We start from the raw sequence: 17,981 nt of genomic DNA on the forward strand, positions 1-17,981 counted from the left end.
TCTTGGTTTCAGATGATGATCATCATTGGTATCGTTTGTACAGTTGTCCTTATAATAATAATAGGTATGTATATCAATAACGTGGTAGGATATGTAGTTTTATATCCTGACATAAGCATATCAGTACATTTCAGTGTGCCATAGTGATAAAATTACCATCACTTTTAATAAGTCTTTAATGTCAACTGGCTAATGATATATCCTGACTTTTCCCTCTTCCTGCAATTTTCACTGTGTGTATCCTTGACATACTAATTCTCATTGACATGGTCGTGTTAACAGATAATTATTTATGAAATCTTTTTACTTTGATGTTTCTGGTGTCATAGTTCATATTGGCATAACATCTATCACATTGTGAGTGATGAGTCTCAATTGTGATTTGGTTTCTACTTCCAAATGAACTAGTTTGTAGGGAATCAAACCTGCATTTAGAGGAAAAATAATAAATGTTCAAGCAATCAATATAAATTCAACCTATTAATATATTCTCTGTCGGCATTGGTTGATGAATACCACATGCAGGACATTGGAACTGAAGTTGAAACATGGTGTAAAAAACTGGTTTGCAGATTAGTAATGTCTTCTTTATGCACTCCTTGCATGTAAAGAATAGAAATTCAAATACTGTTAGTAATATAAATTGTTGAGATAAAATCTGCTAATTACAGAACTGTGAAAAGAAAATTGGATTTTTAAGAACAAACTTCTATTTCCTATAAAGAAATCTTAACACAGTGTTCTTGTTACACCTGTTATGGAACAGCACAAAATGTATTATACAGAAAATACAGATAAGCTGTAATCACTTGATAGTTCACAATTCCAGTCCAAGCCATGTCATCATAAATTGTAGAACAGATGAAGTGAATAGCCCAGGGTCCAGCAAATATGCCAATCTGTTGAACAGCAGTGAAAAAAATAGTCGTTGAAATCCATAAAGCAGCAAGGCCATAAAAGTAAAGTATATATGGGGGTAGACATTAGCACAGCTGGATTTGACATGTGTTCCAGCAGCTGGGATTTATTTCCAGCTTGTGTCGTTGGTCAGGCCCATGTGATGGCCCTCTGGCATTTCTTGCTAGCCGCCAGAGGAATCACTGATAGCAGACATCACGGGATATCAACCTCACTATCTATTATTACAATAGCAGTGAAACATGAACTCTCATATTTATAAAAACTCCACTTAACAAGTGCATAAATAACAGATTAGTTGGATTGCTTGAAAATAGCTATATTAGTTTCTAATGAAATGTTTATATTTCAATAATTATCCTACATGTTCTTCAATGCTGTCCAGCCATTTCCCATCAGATTATTGTCTCAGCCTTCCATTCTCCTTTGGAAACTGGCAAAGAGCTCCTTCCTCATTTTCCATTCTTCGCCTAGCTTCCCACACTGTCCATTGTCATTTTGTTTTCATTACAGTGGTAATTAAATCTTCCATTACAGTCTGTACCCTGTTACATTTGTATATTTCATTATCTCTTCTGTTAATTTCCAACATGGATCTATGGATTGTTTGCTGAAGAATCTTCTGATTTTTAGATAGCTTTTGCATTAAAAGTCTTGTGTCACCATTTTAAGACAAAATGCTAGTAGATATTGGTTTTACACTTTCCATTTGACACATTGGAATTTAATTTTTTGAGTATGCTTCTGCACTTTCTATTCACAGTGAAACTCGTATTTTACATTTTCATGTGGTCCAGACCTAAAAAATGCAAAATTGAGGAAAATGTTAAAACCCCCAAAATATGAGCAAAAAGGGGTGTACTTGGCATACATGATTAAGGATCGCAGTCCTCACCAATACTTTGTATAAAATCTTTCAGAGTGAAGGAAATTAAATGTACAGTACAATGTTTGTACAGTTATTTGTGGTAATGGATTTCATCAGTTCTTAACACTTTGCTGTCTGCAAGTCTCATACAAATTTATTTACTTGGCACCAGCAATGCTAATTCAGATTGAAACTTCCTGGCAGATTAAAACTGTGTGCCCGACCGAGACTCGAACTCGGGACCTTTGCCTTTCGCGGGCAAGTGCTCTACCAACTGAGCTACCGAAGCACGACTCACGTCCGGTACTCACAGCTTTACTTCTGCCAGTACCTCGTCTCCTACCTTCCAAACTTTACAGAAGCTCTCCTGCGCAGGAGAGCTTCTGTAAAGTTTGGAAGGTAGGAGACGAGGTACTGGCAGAAGTAAAGCTGTGAGTACCGGGCACGAGTCGTGCTTCGGTAGCTCAGTTGGTAGAGCACTTGCCCGCGAAAGGCAAAGGTCCCGAGTTCGAGTCTCGGTCGGGCACACAGTTTTAATCTGCCAGGAAGTTTCATATCAGCGCACACTCCGCTGCAGAGTGAAAATCTCATTCTGGGGGCTAATTCAGATTGTTTGGCTTGTCGCCAGCTGCTTGTCACCTTTCCATTGATGACAAGCTTCAAACACATGGAGTTCTGCGCACTTTAATTTTTCTGGAAATCCTCTATTTTGCCATATCATTCCACAAACACGAATTTTCTTTTCAAGTAACTTCTCTGCAAGTTCTACGCTGTTATAATTATTACCCATGTAGAGGTGCTGACACTTTCCATAAGAAGGTGTGAGTAGTTCCATAACTGTTTTTGCTGAAGGCTGTCCATTGCTGGAATGTATCTTGAATGATGAAATATGTCCCGTACTTCAATCACGCAGTGTCCGAATGAGTATGCCATATTTTGTGGTTTTCAACAGATTGTAAACTTTAAAATATAACTGTTCATGCCACAGTACCATTCCTTCATCAATAGAGATGTTCTGGCTTAGATTAAATGTGTCTTGAAACTTTTGGAAAAATAATAAATTATGAATTTCACTTTGAAAAGCGCTCGGCATTATCTGCTTTATTGTTGTTGTCGTCGGAAAAATGTGGAAAACATAATATTTGTCTGAATCGGTTGCGGAACATCGTTTTGCAAAATGTTGGTGTGTGTATCAACGGATTCATTAACCACTAATCATTGGTCTTAGCTCCTTTTTTTTTACAGTTCTCATAAGGATAGCAAGCCCAAACCATTATCCAAGTTCAGGTCTCTTAAAGTCAACAAATTTAGCATGTTTTTATCTAGTTACCTTCTGTTGCAATTTTGACTGTAGTACTTGTTGGTTCCGTTGCTAATATATTCAAATAGATCGTTCCCAATAGGTAATTCTATGATATCTTTTACACTTTGTGTATGTTTGGAAAATATGTTTGGACCCGCGTGCGCGCAGTGTCAATGATCTTTTGAATTTTTACTATTTTCATATTGATATGCAAGTTTAAAATTTAGTTGGATAGTACATGATTTTTGTGCTTACTTACAAAGTTGCTCTATATAGTTCTTTCGCCCTGTTGAAACTTACCTGCACCAGAGGCAAGCACTTACAACACTAACTTATATCAGGCATTGCCTTCTTTCTTGAGGGCAGTTACTGTAGATTTTGTTGACAGTGTGTTAAAAACTCTCACAATTTTAGGCTTTTAGACAAGTTTGCAGTCTTCTTCATTCTTCTAATGAATTACAACCCCTTGTTTCTTTCTATGTAGCTGGTGATAATTTTCATAAATATGTTGTGTTAACTTGTGTAAGAAACATTTAAAGGAAATTCAAATTGTTTAGAAAATTTCCTGTTGTTGGTTACTGTGCCTTCTGCCTCCAAATTGATGAAATGTGCTGTCTATGGATCATAATCTTCAGTTTTTTCTTCATGCTTCCATTGTTTAATTTTTTTCCACGTACCAAATGTTCATTTTATCTTAAACATCCTCCTTTTTTGTGTACCCAGAATGAAATGTTCTCTCTGCAGCGAGTGTATTTTATTTTTGTCTTCTTACCTGCAGCGTCTTTTGCTGTCAAAGTTTCCTTGTGAAATAACCTTCTGTTTAATGTGTTGTTAATAAATTATTGAGGGGGGAAAATGAAAATTGATAAGTGCAAAAAACATTGTGAAAGTCCGAGAGACAACATTAACTTAAGATGAATAATTAGGAGTCTGATAAACGCCACACATGTAGAGTACAACTTCATATTTTCACTTGGAGATTTTGGGATGCAACTTGTCACTGAGAGGCATCATGTTGTTTCCTTTGTAACATTAAGAGGAAGCAGTCAGTATTTTAGGAATGTTGGTGATATGAACATCTGACTCTCAAACGGTGCAGAATCGGTAATGTTTATCTGATGCTGGCAGGTGTGATCTGTGACCTCTTCGAGAGGGAGTTTCATTGCTATATGTGTTTCCACCAAGTATTTCTTGAAAAAGATAACATTCTCCAAGCACTCTCCTTTATGTGGATGCATCTTTCCAAATAGCTTAACTAAAATGTCTGTGCGCTTCCATGAGAAGATCGCTAAGGAATATTTTTTAACTGCATTCTGCATAAAAGGTCAATAAAAATTTTTATTTTATTTATTAGTTAAATTGATAGACATTCTTTTTATCACCAGTTAAGACACCGAATGTTGTTTGACAGGGCCTCAGTTCAGTTAAGTAACTTTAGAGTAAAATGAACAGTGTTTAATGTAGAAAAAAACTGCCCAATGTAATAGTCACAGGTTTGCTTCATATTATTTTGTATCATTACTTTGGATGATTAAATAAAGATGGACTGTGGCTCCTTCTACATAATTATGTATTTCGATGCAGATTACTAGATTTTGCCCATATTTCTGATAGAATACACATAAAAACCACAAAAATTCAGGAATGGTGGGAAACATTCATTGACGATAAGTATGAAGGAAATAAGTGCTGTTCACTTTAAGTACACTTTAAGTACAAACTTAATTTTAAAATATTACTAATAACTCTCTCCAATATTTACATGGTTTTCAAGATTCTTAGTTGCTGTACCTATCAGCTGTAATAATTTAGACATTTTGCAGAAAATCTTTAGTTTTGTTTTCACCTACTGACAAGACATGATATATGTACATACATAGTATATATCTGTTCCTTCGGTCATGTCTGACCTGCTGCGATAATCTGAATAGCAATTGTGGATGAAATGGCAAACATAGTACATCATAAAATTGTTTGTACTCCTCAGGTATACAAGAAACGTCTTCCTTTCTCTTAATTTAGCAAGCATATTTTATTGGGACCTAGTGTTAGATATGGTAGATTTGTGAGTTATCTGGGTGCAGGTTAGCTTGGTTGAGCCATTCAAAAAGCGTGTATGAACATGCTAGCAGTGAGGACCCAGACACTGTGAATGTTTCTCTTCCCAGTTTCTTTCTGATAGGAAGTCTTTTTTATGTATGATTTGCTGAGACTTTTAAAGTGAGAAATATTTGATTTTATTACTTCCCTTAAGGGGAAACTTACTTTTGCTGTACTTCACAATTATCCCTGATATGTGACGTATACTATAGATTTGGCCATGCCTCTTTAGCAACAGTTGTACAAGATCAAAATCTGTACCACAAGGAGCGAAAGAATAATCACCAGCTACAAAGCCCTAGTAATTGGTATAAAAGTCGTTCTTCACTCATATGCGCATAATCTCTTGTTCCTTCCCCACAATGAAATCTCTTTTACAGAATTGATATCACTTTCTTCCACCACTAACCGGCAGTCTGCCTTTTCATAACAATATGCGTCAAATGGCAGTAATTTTCTTCTCAATGACTAAGGCAAAAAAACAGTTTAGAGAGATCAAACTAAATAAAAGACCACTGTCTTCAGTATTGTAACCGGTACACAGTCAGCAACTGACTCCTTCTCTTTGTGGAGTTGTGAAAAGAGTATATAAATGTCTCCAGTTCATTAGTTAAGGCACAGGATAGTTCATCAAAGCATGCTAGGTTAGTCTCTGGAAGTATTATTGTGGCAATTCGAGCATTTTCTCCAAAAATTGAGGCCCTTCCTGCACTGACTAATCCATATGTGCTGGCCAGTATGAGAGACCGCATCCTCTTCAGTGAGTCTCTGAGCACTAAATTTGTTTGTAGTGCCTGTTTGGTGTTTGACCTCACTTTCATCATAAAGTGAGTTACTGGTGTATGTGAATTTGGTGAATTGACAGTTAAAACACAATCATCAAAATTTGTGGTTATTATAGTCTGCAGACACAATGTGAAGTGGGTTTTCACTGCTTCAGAAACACTTTTCATGGGATCAGTGAACAGACCGAAGTGGAAAACGTAGTTAAGACTACAGAAAACGAATTGTAGGTGAGCATGACAGTGGGTGTAGGTGAATGCGTGGTAGACAATGATGTTTGTTTGCTGGATTCCGAAAGAAAAGAAATTACTGAGGTGGTAGCTGCATGGTAGTTGTGTATACAAGGTAAAATGAATTGGAGCAGTATGAATGCATACAGCTGAAGACTCCAGTGCAGTGAAAAGTAGTAGGGAAGAGTAAGGTTAGAGCAGTAAGCAAAAGACAAATGGCACAACTATAATGATGGTAGCCTAAAAAAAGAATTAGACAAGTAATTTATACAAAACTTAAATTGGTTTCTAATACTAAGACTGTATGAAATTCTTTATTGCTCCTGCAAAATTAGTTTTCTCTCCAAGCTGCTTTATCCAGTCAGCTATGTTTTATTCATAGTGCTAAACTTCTAGTAAGTGTTCCTACAACAAACTTTCTGTTGAGTAAACTTCAAAATAAGTGACAAATAATAAGTAAAAATATTCGACTAAAGTCTCAATGCACCCCTGTATGGAGTACTATTTTAGAAAATATTTGTAGTTAAGTTTGTAACTGATTGATGGTTATCTAATCTCAGCTTCTATATGGAGTTCAGTTTCCGGAGGAGGAGAGTCAGCTGCTGTCACAACTGCTGCCCCACAGAACCTATCACAATAAAGTCATCGTGTCAGGTATGTATCACTGCAAATAAAATTTCTAATTAATTTTGTATGTATAGTCAGTAACCATGTTCATTATTCTTAGTGTGACTACTAGTGAAGTCACTATTTGTTGGTGCCTTTCTTATCATTTTTTACTGAAATAAATAGAAATCTAAGTGAGATAACAATAATGAACTTGCAGGAGTTACTGGCTCCTGATTTTAATATATGAATGTGTTTATCACTATTTTAAAGTTTGATTTACTCTGTGTAATTATTGAAGTAAGTTTGCTTGTGATTGTCTAAATCAGTGCTGAAGACTAGTTCAGTGCAGCTTTCCATGCTTGCCTACTCTGTGCAAGCATCTTCCTATCTGTATCTGCATAACTACTGCAGTCAATTACACTTAAACTTGTTTACTGTATTCAGGACTTTGTCTCCCTCTACAATTTTTATCCCCTTCACTTCCTTTCATTACCAAACTGACAGTTCTTTGATGCCTCAGGATCTGTCCTATACCTTCTTTCAGTCAAGTTGTGCCATAATTTTTTTCCCCTGTTCCATTCAGTACCTTGTCATTTATTATCTGATCTATCCATCTAATCTGTAGCATTCTTCTGTTTTCGGAGAACTGCTGACAGCCTTATATCAGTGCTTAATGTGTCACACCTGACCATGGATGGAAGGGCTTCCAAGATGTACAGAATAAATCTAAGGAAAGCAAAGGTCATAACTAAGTAGCAACATCCAATATAATGGAGGGACAGCACCTTGAATGTTAGAAAGGAGCAACTGAACAAGGGTATTGTGGAAAGTGCAGAATCATATGAGGCAAGTGTGAGGACACTGACAAAGGAAACAGAAGAAAGCTTGTCACAATGGAAAAGTTGGCAACGGCCTTGCCGCAGGGGATACACAGATTCTCGTGAGATAACCGAAGTTAAGCGCTGTCGGGCGTGGCCGTCACTTGGATGGGTCACCATCCCGGCCGCCATGTGCTGTTGCCATTTTTCGGGGTGCACTCAGCCTCGTGATGCCAATTGAGGAGCTACTTGACCGAATAGTAGCGGCCCTGGTCAAAGAAAACCATCATAACGACCGGGAGAGCGGTGTGCTGACCACACGCCCCTCCTATCCGCATCCTCAACTGAGGATAACAAGGAGGTCGGATGGTCCCGATGGGCCACTTGTGGCCTGAAGACGGAGTGCTTGTGCACAATGGAAAAATTATTTTAAACATTCTGTTGAGCACTGTAATTGTTGAGGAAAGGGATGACAACACTAAGCAAGTGATTGAAATAAATAAAACTAGTGGTATAACAGATACGACTATGACTAAGCTGGAAGAATTGGTGAAATTGGAAATGTTTTACCTTTCATTTGTTTTCTTCCAAAAGCTGATTTTTGTCTTCCTCTCTCAGTTTAACAGATTCATAACCCAAATGCCACTTTCCATAAATTTATCGTCTACCATAGAATATTAGTGTAGGTGGTATGTTTTTCAGTATGTTTCATATTTTCCATTGTTGATTTGGTAAATTAGATCATAGTTGGTCTTTGTGTTTCATGTATGTTTTAGGAACTATTGCATTTGTTTTGTTTATATTGTCCTTCTGCACTACAGGGAATAAGAGACTTCCTGCTTCGGCTTAACAACTCCTTACATTTTTCATGGCATTTCATTACTTTTTAAGGCAATCTGTCATTTACTTGCTCTAAATGTTCTCCCCCCCCCCCTTTATGTCCACAGTGCTGCATTTTATAAGTTGCAGCCTAAACTTCAAACCCCCCTCCATACAGTAAAACGTAACCTTTACATTCGCTGCAGGAGTTTCATTTCAGGCGTGGCACAGACTGAACAAGTTGTTGAAAGCCCCTTGAAGAATTATTGAACCATGCTGCCTCTATAGCTGTCCATAATTGTGAAAGTGTTGAGAGTGCAAATTTCTGTGCATAAACTGATGTGATCATGTCCCATGTTGGGTGGTCTTGGTGGCCAGATCCTTTGCTCGAATTGTCCAGACTGTTCTTCAAACCAATTGCAAACAGTTGCGGCCTGGTGACATGGCGTGTAGTCATTCGTAAGCATTCCATTGTTGTTGTTTGGGAACATGAAGTCTACAAATGGGTGCGAATTGTCTCCTAGTAGCCGACCATAACCATTTCCAATCAGTGATCGGTTCAGTTAGACCAGAGGACCTGATCCAGTCCCTGTAAAAACAGCCCACACCATTATGGAGCCACCACCAGCTTGCTCAGTACCTTGTTGACAACTAGGGTCCATGGCATTGTGGGATCTGCACCACACTCGAAACCTGCCACCACCTCTTACCAACTGAAATTGGGACTCATCTGACCAGGCTGTTCTTATCTAGTCATGTAGGGATTAACCAATATGGTCACAAGCCTAGGAGAGGTGCTGCAGGTGATGTGCTGGTAGCAAAGGCTCTCGTGTCGGTTATCTGCTGCCGTAGGCAGTTAACACCAAATTTTGTCTCTCTGTGCTAACAGATATATTAATAATATATCCCACATTGATTTATGTGGTTATTTCACACAGTGTTACTAGTCTGTTAGCACTGACACCTCCACGCAAATGCCACTGCTCTGTCATTAAGTGAAGGCCATCTGCCACTGGGTTGTCCATGGTTACATCTAATGTTTGAAATTTGGTATCCATGGCACAATCTTGACACTGTGACTCTTGGAATACTGAATTCCGTAACAATTTTTGAAATGGAACGTCTCGTGCGTCTAGCTCCAACTACCATTCTGCATTTAAAGTCTGTTAATTCCTGTCATGAGGCCATGATCACATAAAAAACCTTTACATATGAATTAGCTGTGTACAAATGATGACTGACAATTTACTGCCCTTTCATACATTGGGTGTCCAATACTAGAGCCCTGTAAGGGTGTGGAGTATCCACATGGTTCGCACGTCTGCAGTGTGCGAGTGAAAGTGTGAATACGCTTCGTGAATGATTGCAGAAGTTGTCATAGATTACTGATGCTAATGACAGAAGCATGAGTGCATGTACATGCTCATTTGCACATGTGCGATGAGCTTGACTTGGCACTAGACTTGGGTGAAATTTATACAAATGGCGAATAATGAATACAGATATAAATTATTATTCTTTATTCATGAATAACAAATACTCAAAACATTATTCAGTTACAAGAATAAACACACTTGTTTCATCCTGGAATAGTCTTAGAATAATAGGTAAATTTGAAATCCAACTCCAATTATTTGTCATTTATTAAACTAATGAACTTCTTGTATGTTTTAAATTAGTTTAGAGAACAACTGCTTCTTTTTTTGAAATGCTTGATCAGAGACAGTATTAGATTTACAGAGATTTAATATTGTAAACCTAAACAAAATACATTCAGCTCATGTGGTGCACTCCTGAATGCATCCACTTTGATATGACTTTCAGCTCACAATGTTCTTCATCAAAAACTTGAGAACTCGTCAATTCCACTGTAGTATTCAGCAAATAATTAGTTGTCATTCCACTTCACTTGTCAAATTGCATTCCTAGTAAAATATTTTCACAACATAATGTCATTCAAAACTCTTAACCAGATTTCTTTGGTGTTTCTTCAGCTGTTATGTCTGAAGTTGTTTTTAGGCCTCCTCTGGTCATAGATAGCGATAGAAGTGAACTAATTTTTAAATCATGGGTCAGATTGTGCTGCACTATTTGCAGTTGGTGTAGAAAGGCAAAATTCTTCCAATTGTATCTTGACACTTTAACAGTACAAAAGTTGCAAGTGTGCTGCAATATTATGAAACCTTCCAGATACTCGAACCCAGTGTCTCTTCCAAAATTTTTGAATCTCAAAGCTGTATGTAACTGCATAGACAGATGTCTGATTGAAAAACTATTCCATGTTCTAATGACAAGCTTTCTCAGAGTTAATCCTAAAACACTGTGGATGACTTTTGACATCCAGCAGCATTCCATAAACGTTTTAGGATACTTTAAATTGAAATAATGGTGGTGGTGGTGGTGGTGGTGGTGGTGGTGGTGGTGGTGGTGGTGGTGGTAATCATTAGGACCCACTGAGTTCTTGCTTGGTTCAGTTATTTTATAGCATAACACAGACAAATTGTGTAATTATATTGAGGAGACACGAATATCTGATAGTGTTTGCAATCTAAAAAGTTGTTGAAGAGTGAGAGTTTTGTACAGTGTTAACAGTGGGACAGGGAGACACATTGGCAGACGCAGAGGAAGTGGAATGGAGCCAAGTCAGTAGTGTAAGGGCTGTTAAGCATGAAACAGCCAGGCTGCAGCAGGCAATAAAACAATGACATGTATTGTTGCCTGTGCACTGGGCAGCTGTGATTTCGTGGCTCCACACTACCAGTCATGACCAGGCTGTCACGTGAAGAACATGTGACTGACCTCAGTCTCTGTGCACTTGTCTAAGCAGCCAGACCATCCTTGGATCCTGAAACAGATTGCACAATGAGTTTAGGCAGCTTGTAGGATCTGGAGAATTTCCAGCTCTGGAGGGACTTACCATATGTCTTCAAATTCATAGGCATCTGACAAATAATTTTGTTAAATTCTCTAGAACATCCATTGAGTGATAGAAAAATTCTCCATTTATTTGCCAGAGTGCCAAAAGTGCATTCCATAAACTGCATAGTCGCGAGATTGTCGGTAGTTGAAGGTTCCTTTATTGTATATTAAACTCATTTCTCCATAAGGGTGCATTAAATTTTCAGTCATGCCAAATGCCTCGTCTCTGACATGACACACAGCATCAGCATTCATAAATTTTTATTAATGAGATTTTCATGCAAAATTGATTGCTTAAAAATAGGCGAGTCACTATAGTTTCCGTATGCTCCAAAATCTGTGTAAGTGAACTTGTAATCCACAGTGCATAAAGCAAATAAAACAATGGAAAAGTAATTTGTGTAATTATAGTCTTGTACATGTGCCATGAGAAAAAAGGTATAATATATTCCACATCCATCTCACTCAGCTGATCAGTTATGGTTGACCAACTGGCTGGCTAAATTGATTGGCTGCTGAACATTGCGGCTGCCTAGTACGTTACAGCTCAAATTGCTGAGGCCCTCTGCCTAGAAGAGTTTTTGTGTTTCATTTGTTACGCTGCAAATAGAGTAAAGCTCTGCTCAACTGGGAAGGTTGGTTTCACTACTGGAATGCTTTACTAGGCATGGTGGTGTGCCCTTGACTTCCTTCCACCTCCACACAGACTTACACAGCCAGTTGGGGATCTGCATTTCAACATGTACTCTAAAATACGGAGCAACTTGACGTGGTATTATCATCATTGCTGTAGGTGAAAGAAGTGATAAGTAACAGAGAGAATTGTAGGACCAACAGGGGGTCTAACTCTAAGCCTCAGTTTTGTAGTCTGGAACTTATTGCACTGAGCCACTAAGGCACATTTCTGGATGAACTATTAATAAGTTACTTATCAAACAGAAACTGTGCTGTGCCGTGGGTGAAAGTTCTAATTTTGTAGAAGTAGTACACAAAGAAAATAGCGTGGCATTATGTGTTGTTTGTCATTCAAATTACAGACAATTTATTGGCAAATAAATTTGTATAATCTATGTATTTGAATAATTATGTAGTTAGAAATTTGTTCAAATAATACCCATCTCTTTCACCACTACATCTTGTGCTTCCTTTCTCTTTCTGTTCGTGTTATCAAATATAGTGAGCCCTACTGGTTCATTTGCTTGATTTAGTCACAAAAGCCTGCAGAGTAATGGGTTTGAAGTTCAGTTAATTATAAACAAAGTTGACGGTTGTAGTCTGTCGTCACACTCCTCGACGTAAATCTTCATTTATTCTGTTCAATATATGTCAGTCAGCGCAGTTTTAGCAGCTGACTAAAAGTGAGCATTAATTCATCAGCTGTTTTGTGGAAATATACAGTTCCACAATGGCAACAGTGATCTGGAATAACATTCAATATTCAGTTATCACTTTAATTTTCATTATTCTGTAGTAACACGTAGTGAATCTAATGTATACAGCATACACCTTCTCCACACAAAAAATGGAAAATTGACAGCTAAAAAGAAATTCTAATTCTACATGCATCTGAACTCAAGCAGCACTGTTAGTGCCACTACATTGTGTTGAAGCTGTACAAGTGGAGTAAGAACTGTGTGATACTAAGTGAGTGAACTGCCAGCCACACGTTTCCACGTGCGTGTACATAGCAAGTGAAATAGACTAACGCTACGTGTGCAAATTAGCTATGCAGACGCAGTGCTCTACCCAATGCTATCACCATTTGTAATTGTGCATACCTATCCCATAACTTCTGTCACCTCAGTGTATGTCTGAGTCACTGTGCCCTTGTATCTGGGATAACCCTTACAAAATTTCTCTGTCTCCCCTCCCCTCTTCCACTGCCGTATCTCATTGGTGAGTTCCTGGGGTGATATATTCAAAACAGACCTGGGAGCAGTTGTCCATCAAATTTCATTGAATTCTGGTGAAATTTTCAACCAACATGAAGAAAACTTTTATGTAGTTATAATATTAGTGATTTATGTAAGGAAAGAGTTATAAAGGGGATTGCTTTTGATTCGTTGTAGGTTATGAATTCCTACAAGTTTGTCTCCAAACAAGCCACTCCACATCCCCTTCACACTTGTGGCGATGTACTTGTGGAACAACTGATGTCCAACTACTACCTTGCATAGTCAACGTTAGGTGCTTGGCTAGAATCAGCATATGCAGTTCGCTGTGAATTATGGTATAGCTCATCATGACAGAACTTTACTGCAGAAACTTTATTTCCAGTATAGAACACACACAGCACAAGAGTAAATAAAGGGTTCACAATAGAATTGGGTCTTTATGAAACACTACTGTGCCTCTCTTCTTGGAACACTCCCCCTTGGTGTTTTAACAGTAAACTTCTGTGTGACACACCATCATTCCCTTGTGGCTGCCACTGGAATTTGATGAGAATTTCCATCTCACACTTGACTAAGGATGTGACAAAATGCGCCACTCTTCTTTTGAATCTTCTGTTTTCTCTGTTAATACCACCTCATGGTAAGAATTTCTGAGTGACAAGAAACACTAAAGACTCGTGTAAATAAGGCCTTGTAAATTACCTCATTCGTCAGTGAATTAAAATTACCTAAAGTTCTTCCAGTGGTTCTTCGGGGTTGCATCTGCTCTCCTCGCAACAATATCTTGTAATTGCTTTAGGTTACTCCAGATAATTTACAGTTGTTGCTGTTTACATTGTCTGATCACAAGTTATGTATATAACAACAGTTTGTTGTTCTGTGTAGTTACAGACAATGCAACACACGTATCTGTTGAGGACCACCTGCTATTCTCTGATCAAAGCATTAGTCTTCTGCACTACTTCCAATATTTTATTATTTACTGGCAATGTGCCTTCCAAACTATAACAGCATCATTCACAAACCACCTCATTTTTTCTAGCGTCATTCACCAGCTCAGTTACACATGTCATGAACAGCAGCAAACCTTAGAACACTTCAGATTTCCTATGTGGAAAATCAAATTAAAACAATGTGGAAATTGCAGCACCCAGAAACAGTGACCTAAATGAGTGAACAGGGATGATGTGTGAAACAATGCATCAGATACTAGTGTGTGTTGATAGCACTGCTCTGTCACAAAACTGCAAAGGTTGGAGTTAAGCCTAGGTCAACCAGTGAACACCTGTAAAATGAAGTGGGGACATGAAAGCAAGTGCCAGTATTCCTCATAATTCTCTGAGGGCACAATATCAACGTTTCAGTAACTTAGGATTAAACAGCATGATTGCTCTGCTAGAAGTGAATTTGTTGTACAATGACTGGTGATGCTGTAATACACTGAAACAGCACAAGTTAACTTCCATCATGTCCAGTTTTTGGTCAGTACACGAGCACTGCAATGAGTGCGGAACTACTTATCAATGGCTTGGTACCACCTGCTGTGAGTTGGATTGGTGGTATGCATGCTTTTGCACTTGCTGATATGGTCCAGAAACCATAACCTTCAGATTTAAATGGACACATTAGTGCCATCACTGATATCCAAGCATACAACGTATTTCCAATCAGCACAATTCCAGATTCAGCCTTACTTCCAATAATGGTCACATATGTGTTAGATGGTGCCATGTTGAGGGCAATCTGGCAGTCTACATTATTGAGTAATAATGGTAAATGTCAAGTGTAACTGTTTGAGATCATATTGAATGCAGCTTGCAGGCTAGATACTCTATTGTTGAGACCTCTCTGAACCATAACTGCTAAATCAGGAAAGTTCTGCCATTTTCTCAGGCAACTCCACAGAACACACTTCACTAATACAATGCCCACACACGTGGGTGCCTTACCTGGCAGCTGAAGTTGAAGTTGTCGTCATGCCCAACAAAGGTATCTTCGATGTAGATAGTCATTAGCTCATCTGTCCTCAGCCAACTACTACAGATGTTTTGAAGACTTTCAACAATTTTTCCGTAGCAACATATCCAGGACCTTTTTGTTACTCATCTCAGAACTCGTGTTAATTTGTAATTCTGATAATGTGAAAGTGTTAGAACAGAATGGCTCCGTGTATTTACGTGTAGTTAGTATGTAAGGTACAGAATGTCTCGGTAAAATATGGTGTCAGATCATAATAAATAATCTTAAGACACACACTTTGAAGTTAAGCCTGCATCTAAGCAATCATGTTGTTGGCCTTCTTTTTCTCAGGGAAGTATGAAATAATGCCTCCCTAAATTGTGTATGAATTAGAACACCATTGCAATAAATGGAAAAGTAATCACTGGACACTGTAATAGGTTGTTCAGTAGCAATTTAGTCAGATCATACAACATACTAGTCACACCACCTCCAAAGCAGTGAATGGAAACAAAAGAAATCCATTCTTACATAAACATATCAGCACACCAATAGTGCATTCACACGCACATCCTCGGTGCAGTGCAACATGAACAAAGGTACTGTCCTGCAAGGACATAGGTGGTGGTGGTTTGCAAACTGTAGGGGTTACTTAATTACTCAGCACAGAGAACCTGATTCTAATTAGCATGGTCAAAGTAAAATGTTTAAAGAAATTGTTTTAACTGAAGTTTAGTTGCCAGTCAGATTGGTCGATTTTAATTGAGTGCTTAGATCATGAACAAGTTGTCTGAAGTTAAACAATACTGACATATTACCACTTCAGATATGATGCAGTAGCTGCAGTCAGCACCTGTGGCCTCATAATTGAGAACAAGCTGTCACTCAATGCTTTTGGATAAAATTAGACATTTTTAACAGAGCAATGAACACTTTCAGTACACTCATCACATTATTTAACCCAGGAAACTGGTGCAAAACTGTTATTGGCTGATGGAATAGTACCTACTTTATCTTGACTCCCACTGTGCTCTGTGGTTACCAACAATCATGGGAACTTAAATGCAGCAGTGCATGCTTGACTGCTCATTTACCTTCACTTTACTGTGATCACTAAATATTAAAGTTTCTGCTGTTGCAGGTTGACAATTATTACATATGTCCTGATGCTTTCCTCTTTCTTTCCAGAAGACATGTTTGAAAGCCGACCTGGGATGGAGTCAAATTGCTGGATGAATTGGATGTTGTGGATGCGCCGACACACACACACACACACACACACACACACACACACACACACACACACACAGTATCCACTGTTAATATATTTAAAATATTAAATTGGTTGTTGCTGATGCTTAGTGAAACTAAAGTGTACTGCTTTATCACTGAAAACTGAACATTTTGTCATCCATGCCAATTATGTTGATTAGCTCCGTGTTTTCCATGACACTCCAGCATGATTAACACAGGTTATACTGTGACATAAGTTGCTGCTTTTTGTGGATACCCACACAATGCCATAGCACTCCTCTAGTTGCTGTGCTCTGAAAATCTTGGTGATGTCCATTTTTCTATTTGGAAAGTGCACTTAATACTTCTATATACATATATTTATGTAATATATTTTCTCTGGGTATAGTATGCTAATTTTGTAGCAAGTTTTGTAACAGTCTCTTGTGTAACAGTGGTGGTGTAGTCTCTCATACACATGCGTAAATATTTATCTTATTTTATTTCCTTATGGGAGTATTCATAAAGTCACTGAAGTTGCTTTTTTATAAAAAATGTTTATATATAGAAGTAGAATTAAATATTATTTTGCAAATTTTATATGTGTGTGTATGAATGGATGATCACACTTTTAGACATGGGGTGGGAGGAAATGTATGTTTCTAAATGTGTTTTTTCCTTTGGAAGTTCTGAAATATACTTAACCTTTGGCTTTATAATTTGGATGTTTCAGTTCATATAAGGGGCTTTTGTTGTCAATATTAAATGTGAAACTTCAAAGTTCCTAAACTCAGATTTCCAGAATCATTGAATTAAATGGATATAAAAGCTGTGATACAATAGTTAAAAATATTTGTATTACCATCTTTGATACTACTCATTTAATTTACTATATATATTTTAAGAGGGATTTTGTACGTTCCACAAAAAGTTTTCAAAATGTGGGCTGTTATCATGTTGTTTGCCTTTACATTCACAGGGCATAGTGCTCTTGGCATTTTGTAGGGAACGTATCCTATTTCTTGCAGCTAATTGTACTGGCTCTGATGTTGGCTTTTTCCACTTATTTTTTTTAAACAATGGCTTCAGAATGAAACATTACTGAGCCAAATATGAAGCCACACAAAAATATGCTGCTTGCAGTTGGTTGCTTTTTTGTTTCACAGAAAAAGTTTACAGAGTATTTATGAGAGAGCGCAAGAGCACAAGATGTATGTATTTAACAAGACATATTTGTATTAATGTTTACAATTCCGTTGTTGTTGGAATAAAGTATTTACGTATTTATGAAATTTGTTTTTCTTGTATTAAACAATATGTATTAATGAATCCCCTTAATATTACATAATATCACCAGAAAAATAAATAAAAATGGCAAAATGCATTGTTCACAAGTGAAGTCCCAGTAAAATTTTTATGGGGGAAAGATTTAAAAAAGTAAAGTGAATTAGGAAGAAATGAAATTAAGCAAATTGAAAAATTGGTTCCTAAAACACACAAGAATGCAAACGGTGAAAGTGAAACCAA

General features: G+C 37.6%; 1 protein-coding gene across 4 annotated transcripts in view; it reads left to right on the top strand.

The window, feature by feature from the left end:
- Window positions 1–17,746, top strand: part of LOC126183624 (vesicle-associated membrane protein 2) — a 31,029-nt gene extending 13,283 nt beyond the window's left edge. The window contains exons 5-7 of one of the 4 annotated variants that reach the window (XM_049925743.1): window positions 13–64; window positions 6,763–6,856; window positions 16,410–17,746. In XM_049925743.1, the coding sequence (XP_049781700.1) occupies window positions 13–64; window positions 6,763–6,842 (132 nt within the window). In that variant the 3' untranslated portion in view covers window positions 6,843–6,856; window positions 16,410–17,746. The remainder of the gene's footprint in view (window positions 1–12; window positions 65–6,762; window positions 6,857–16,409) is intronic. The other 3 variants (XM_049925744.1, XM_049925745.1, XM_049925746.1) reach the window with 3 other exon arrangements.
- Window positions 17,747–17,981: the final 235 nt, after the last annotated feature.

Source organism: Schistocerca cancellata, chromosome 4, assembly GCF_023864275.1.
Source record: "Schistocerca cancellata isolate TAMUIC-IGC-003103 chromosome 4, iqSchCanc2.1, whole genome shotgun sequence".
In the NCBI taxonomy this organism is placed as follows: Eukaryota; Metazoa; Arthropoda; class Insecta; order Orthoptera; family Acrididae; genus Schistocerca; species Schistocerca cancellata.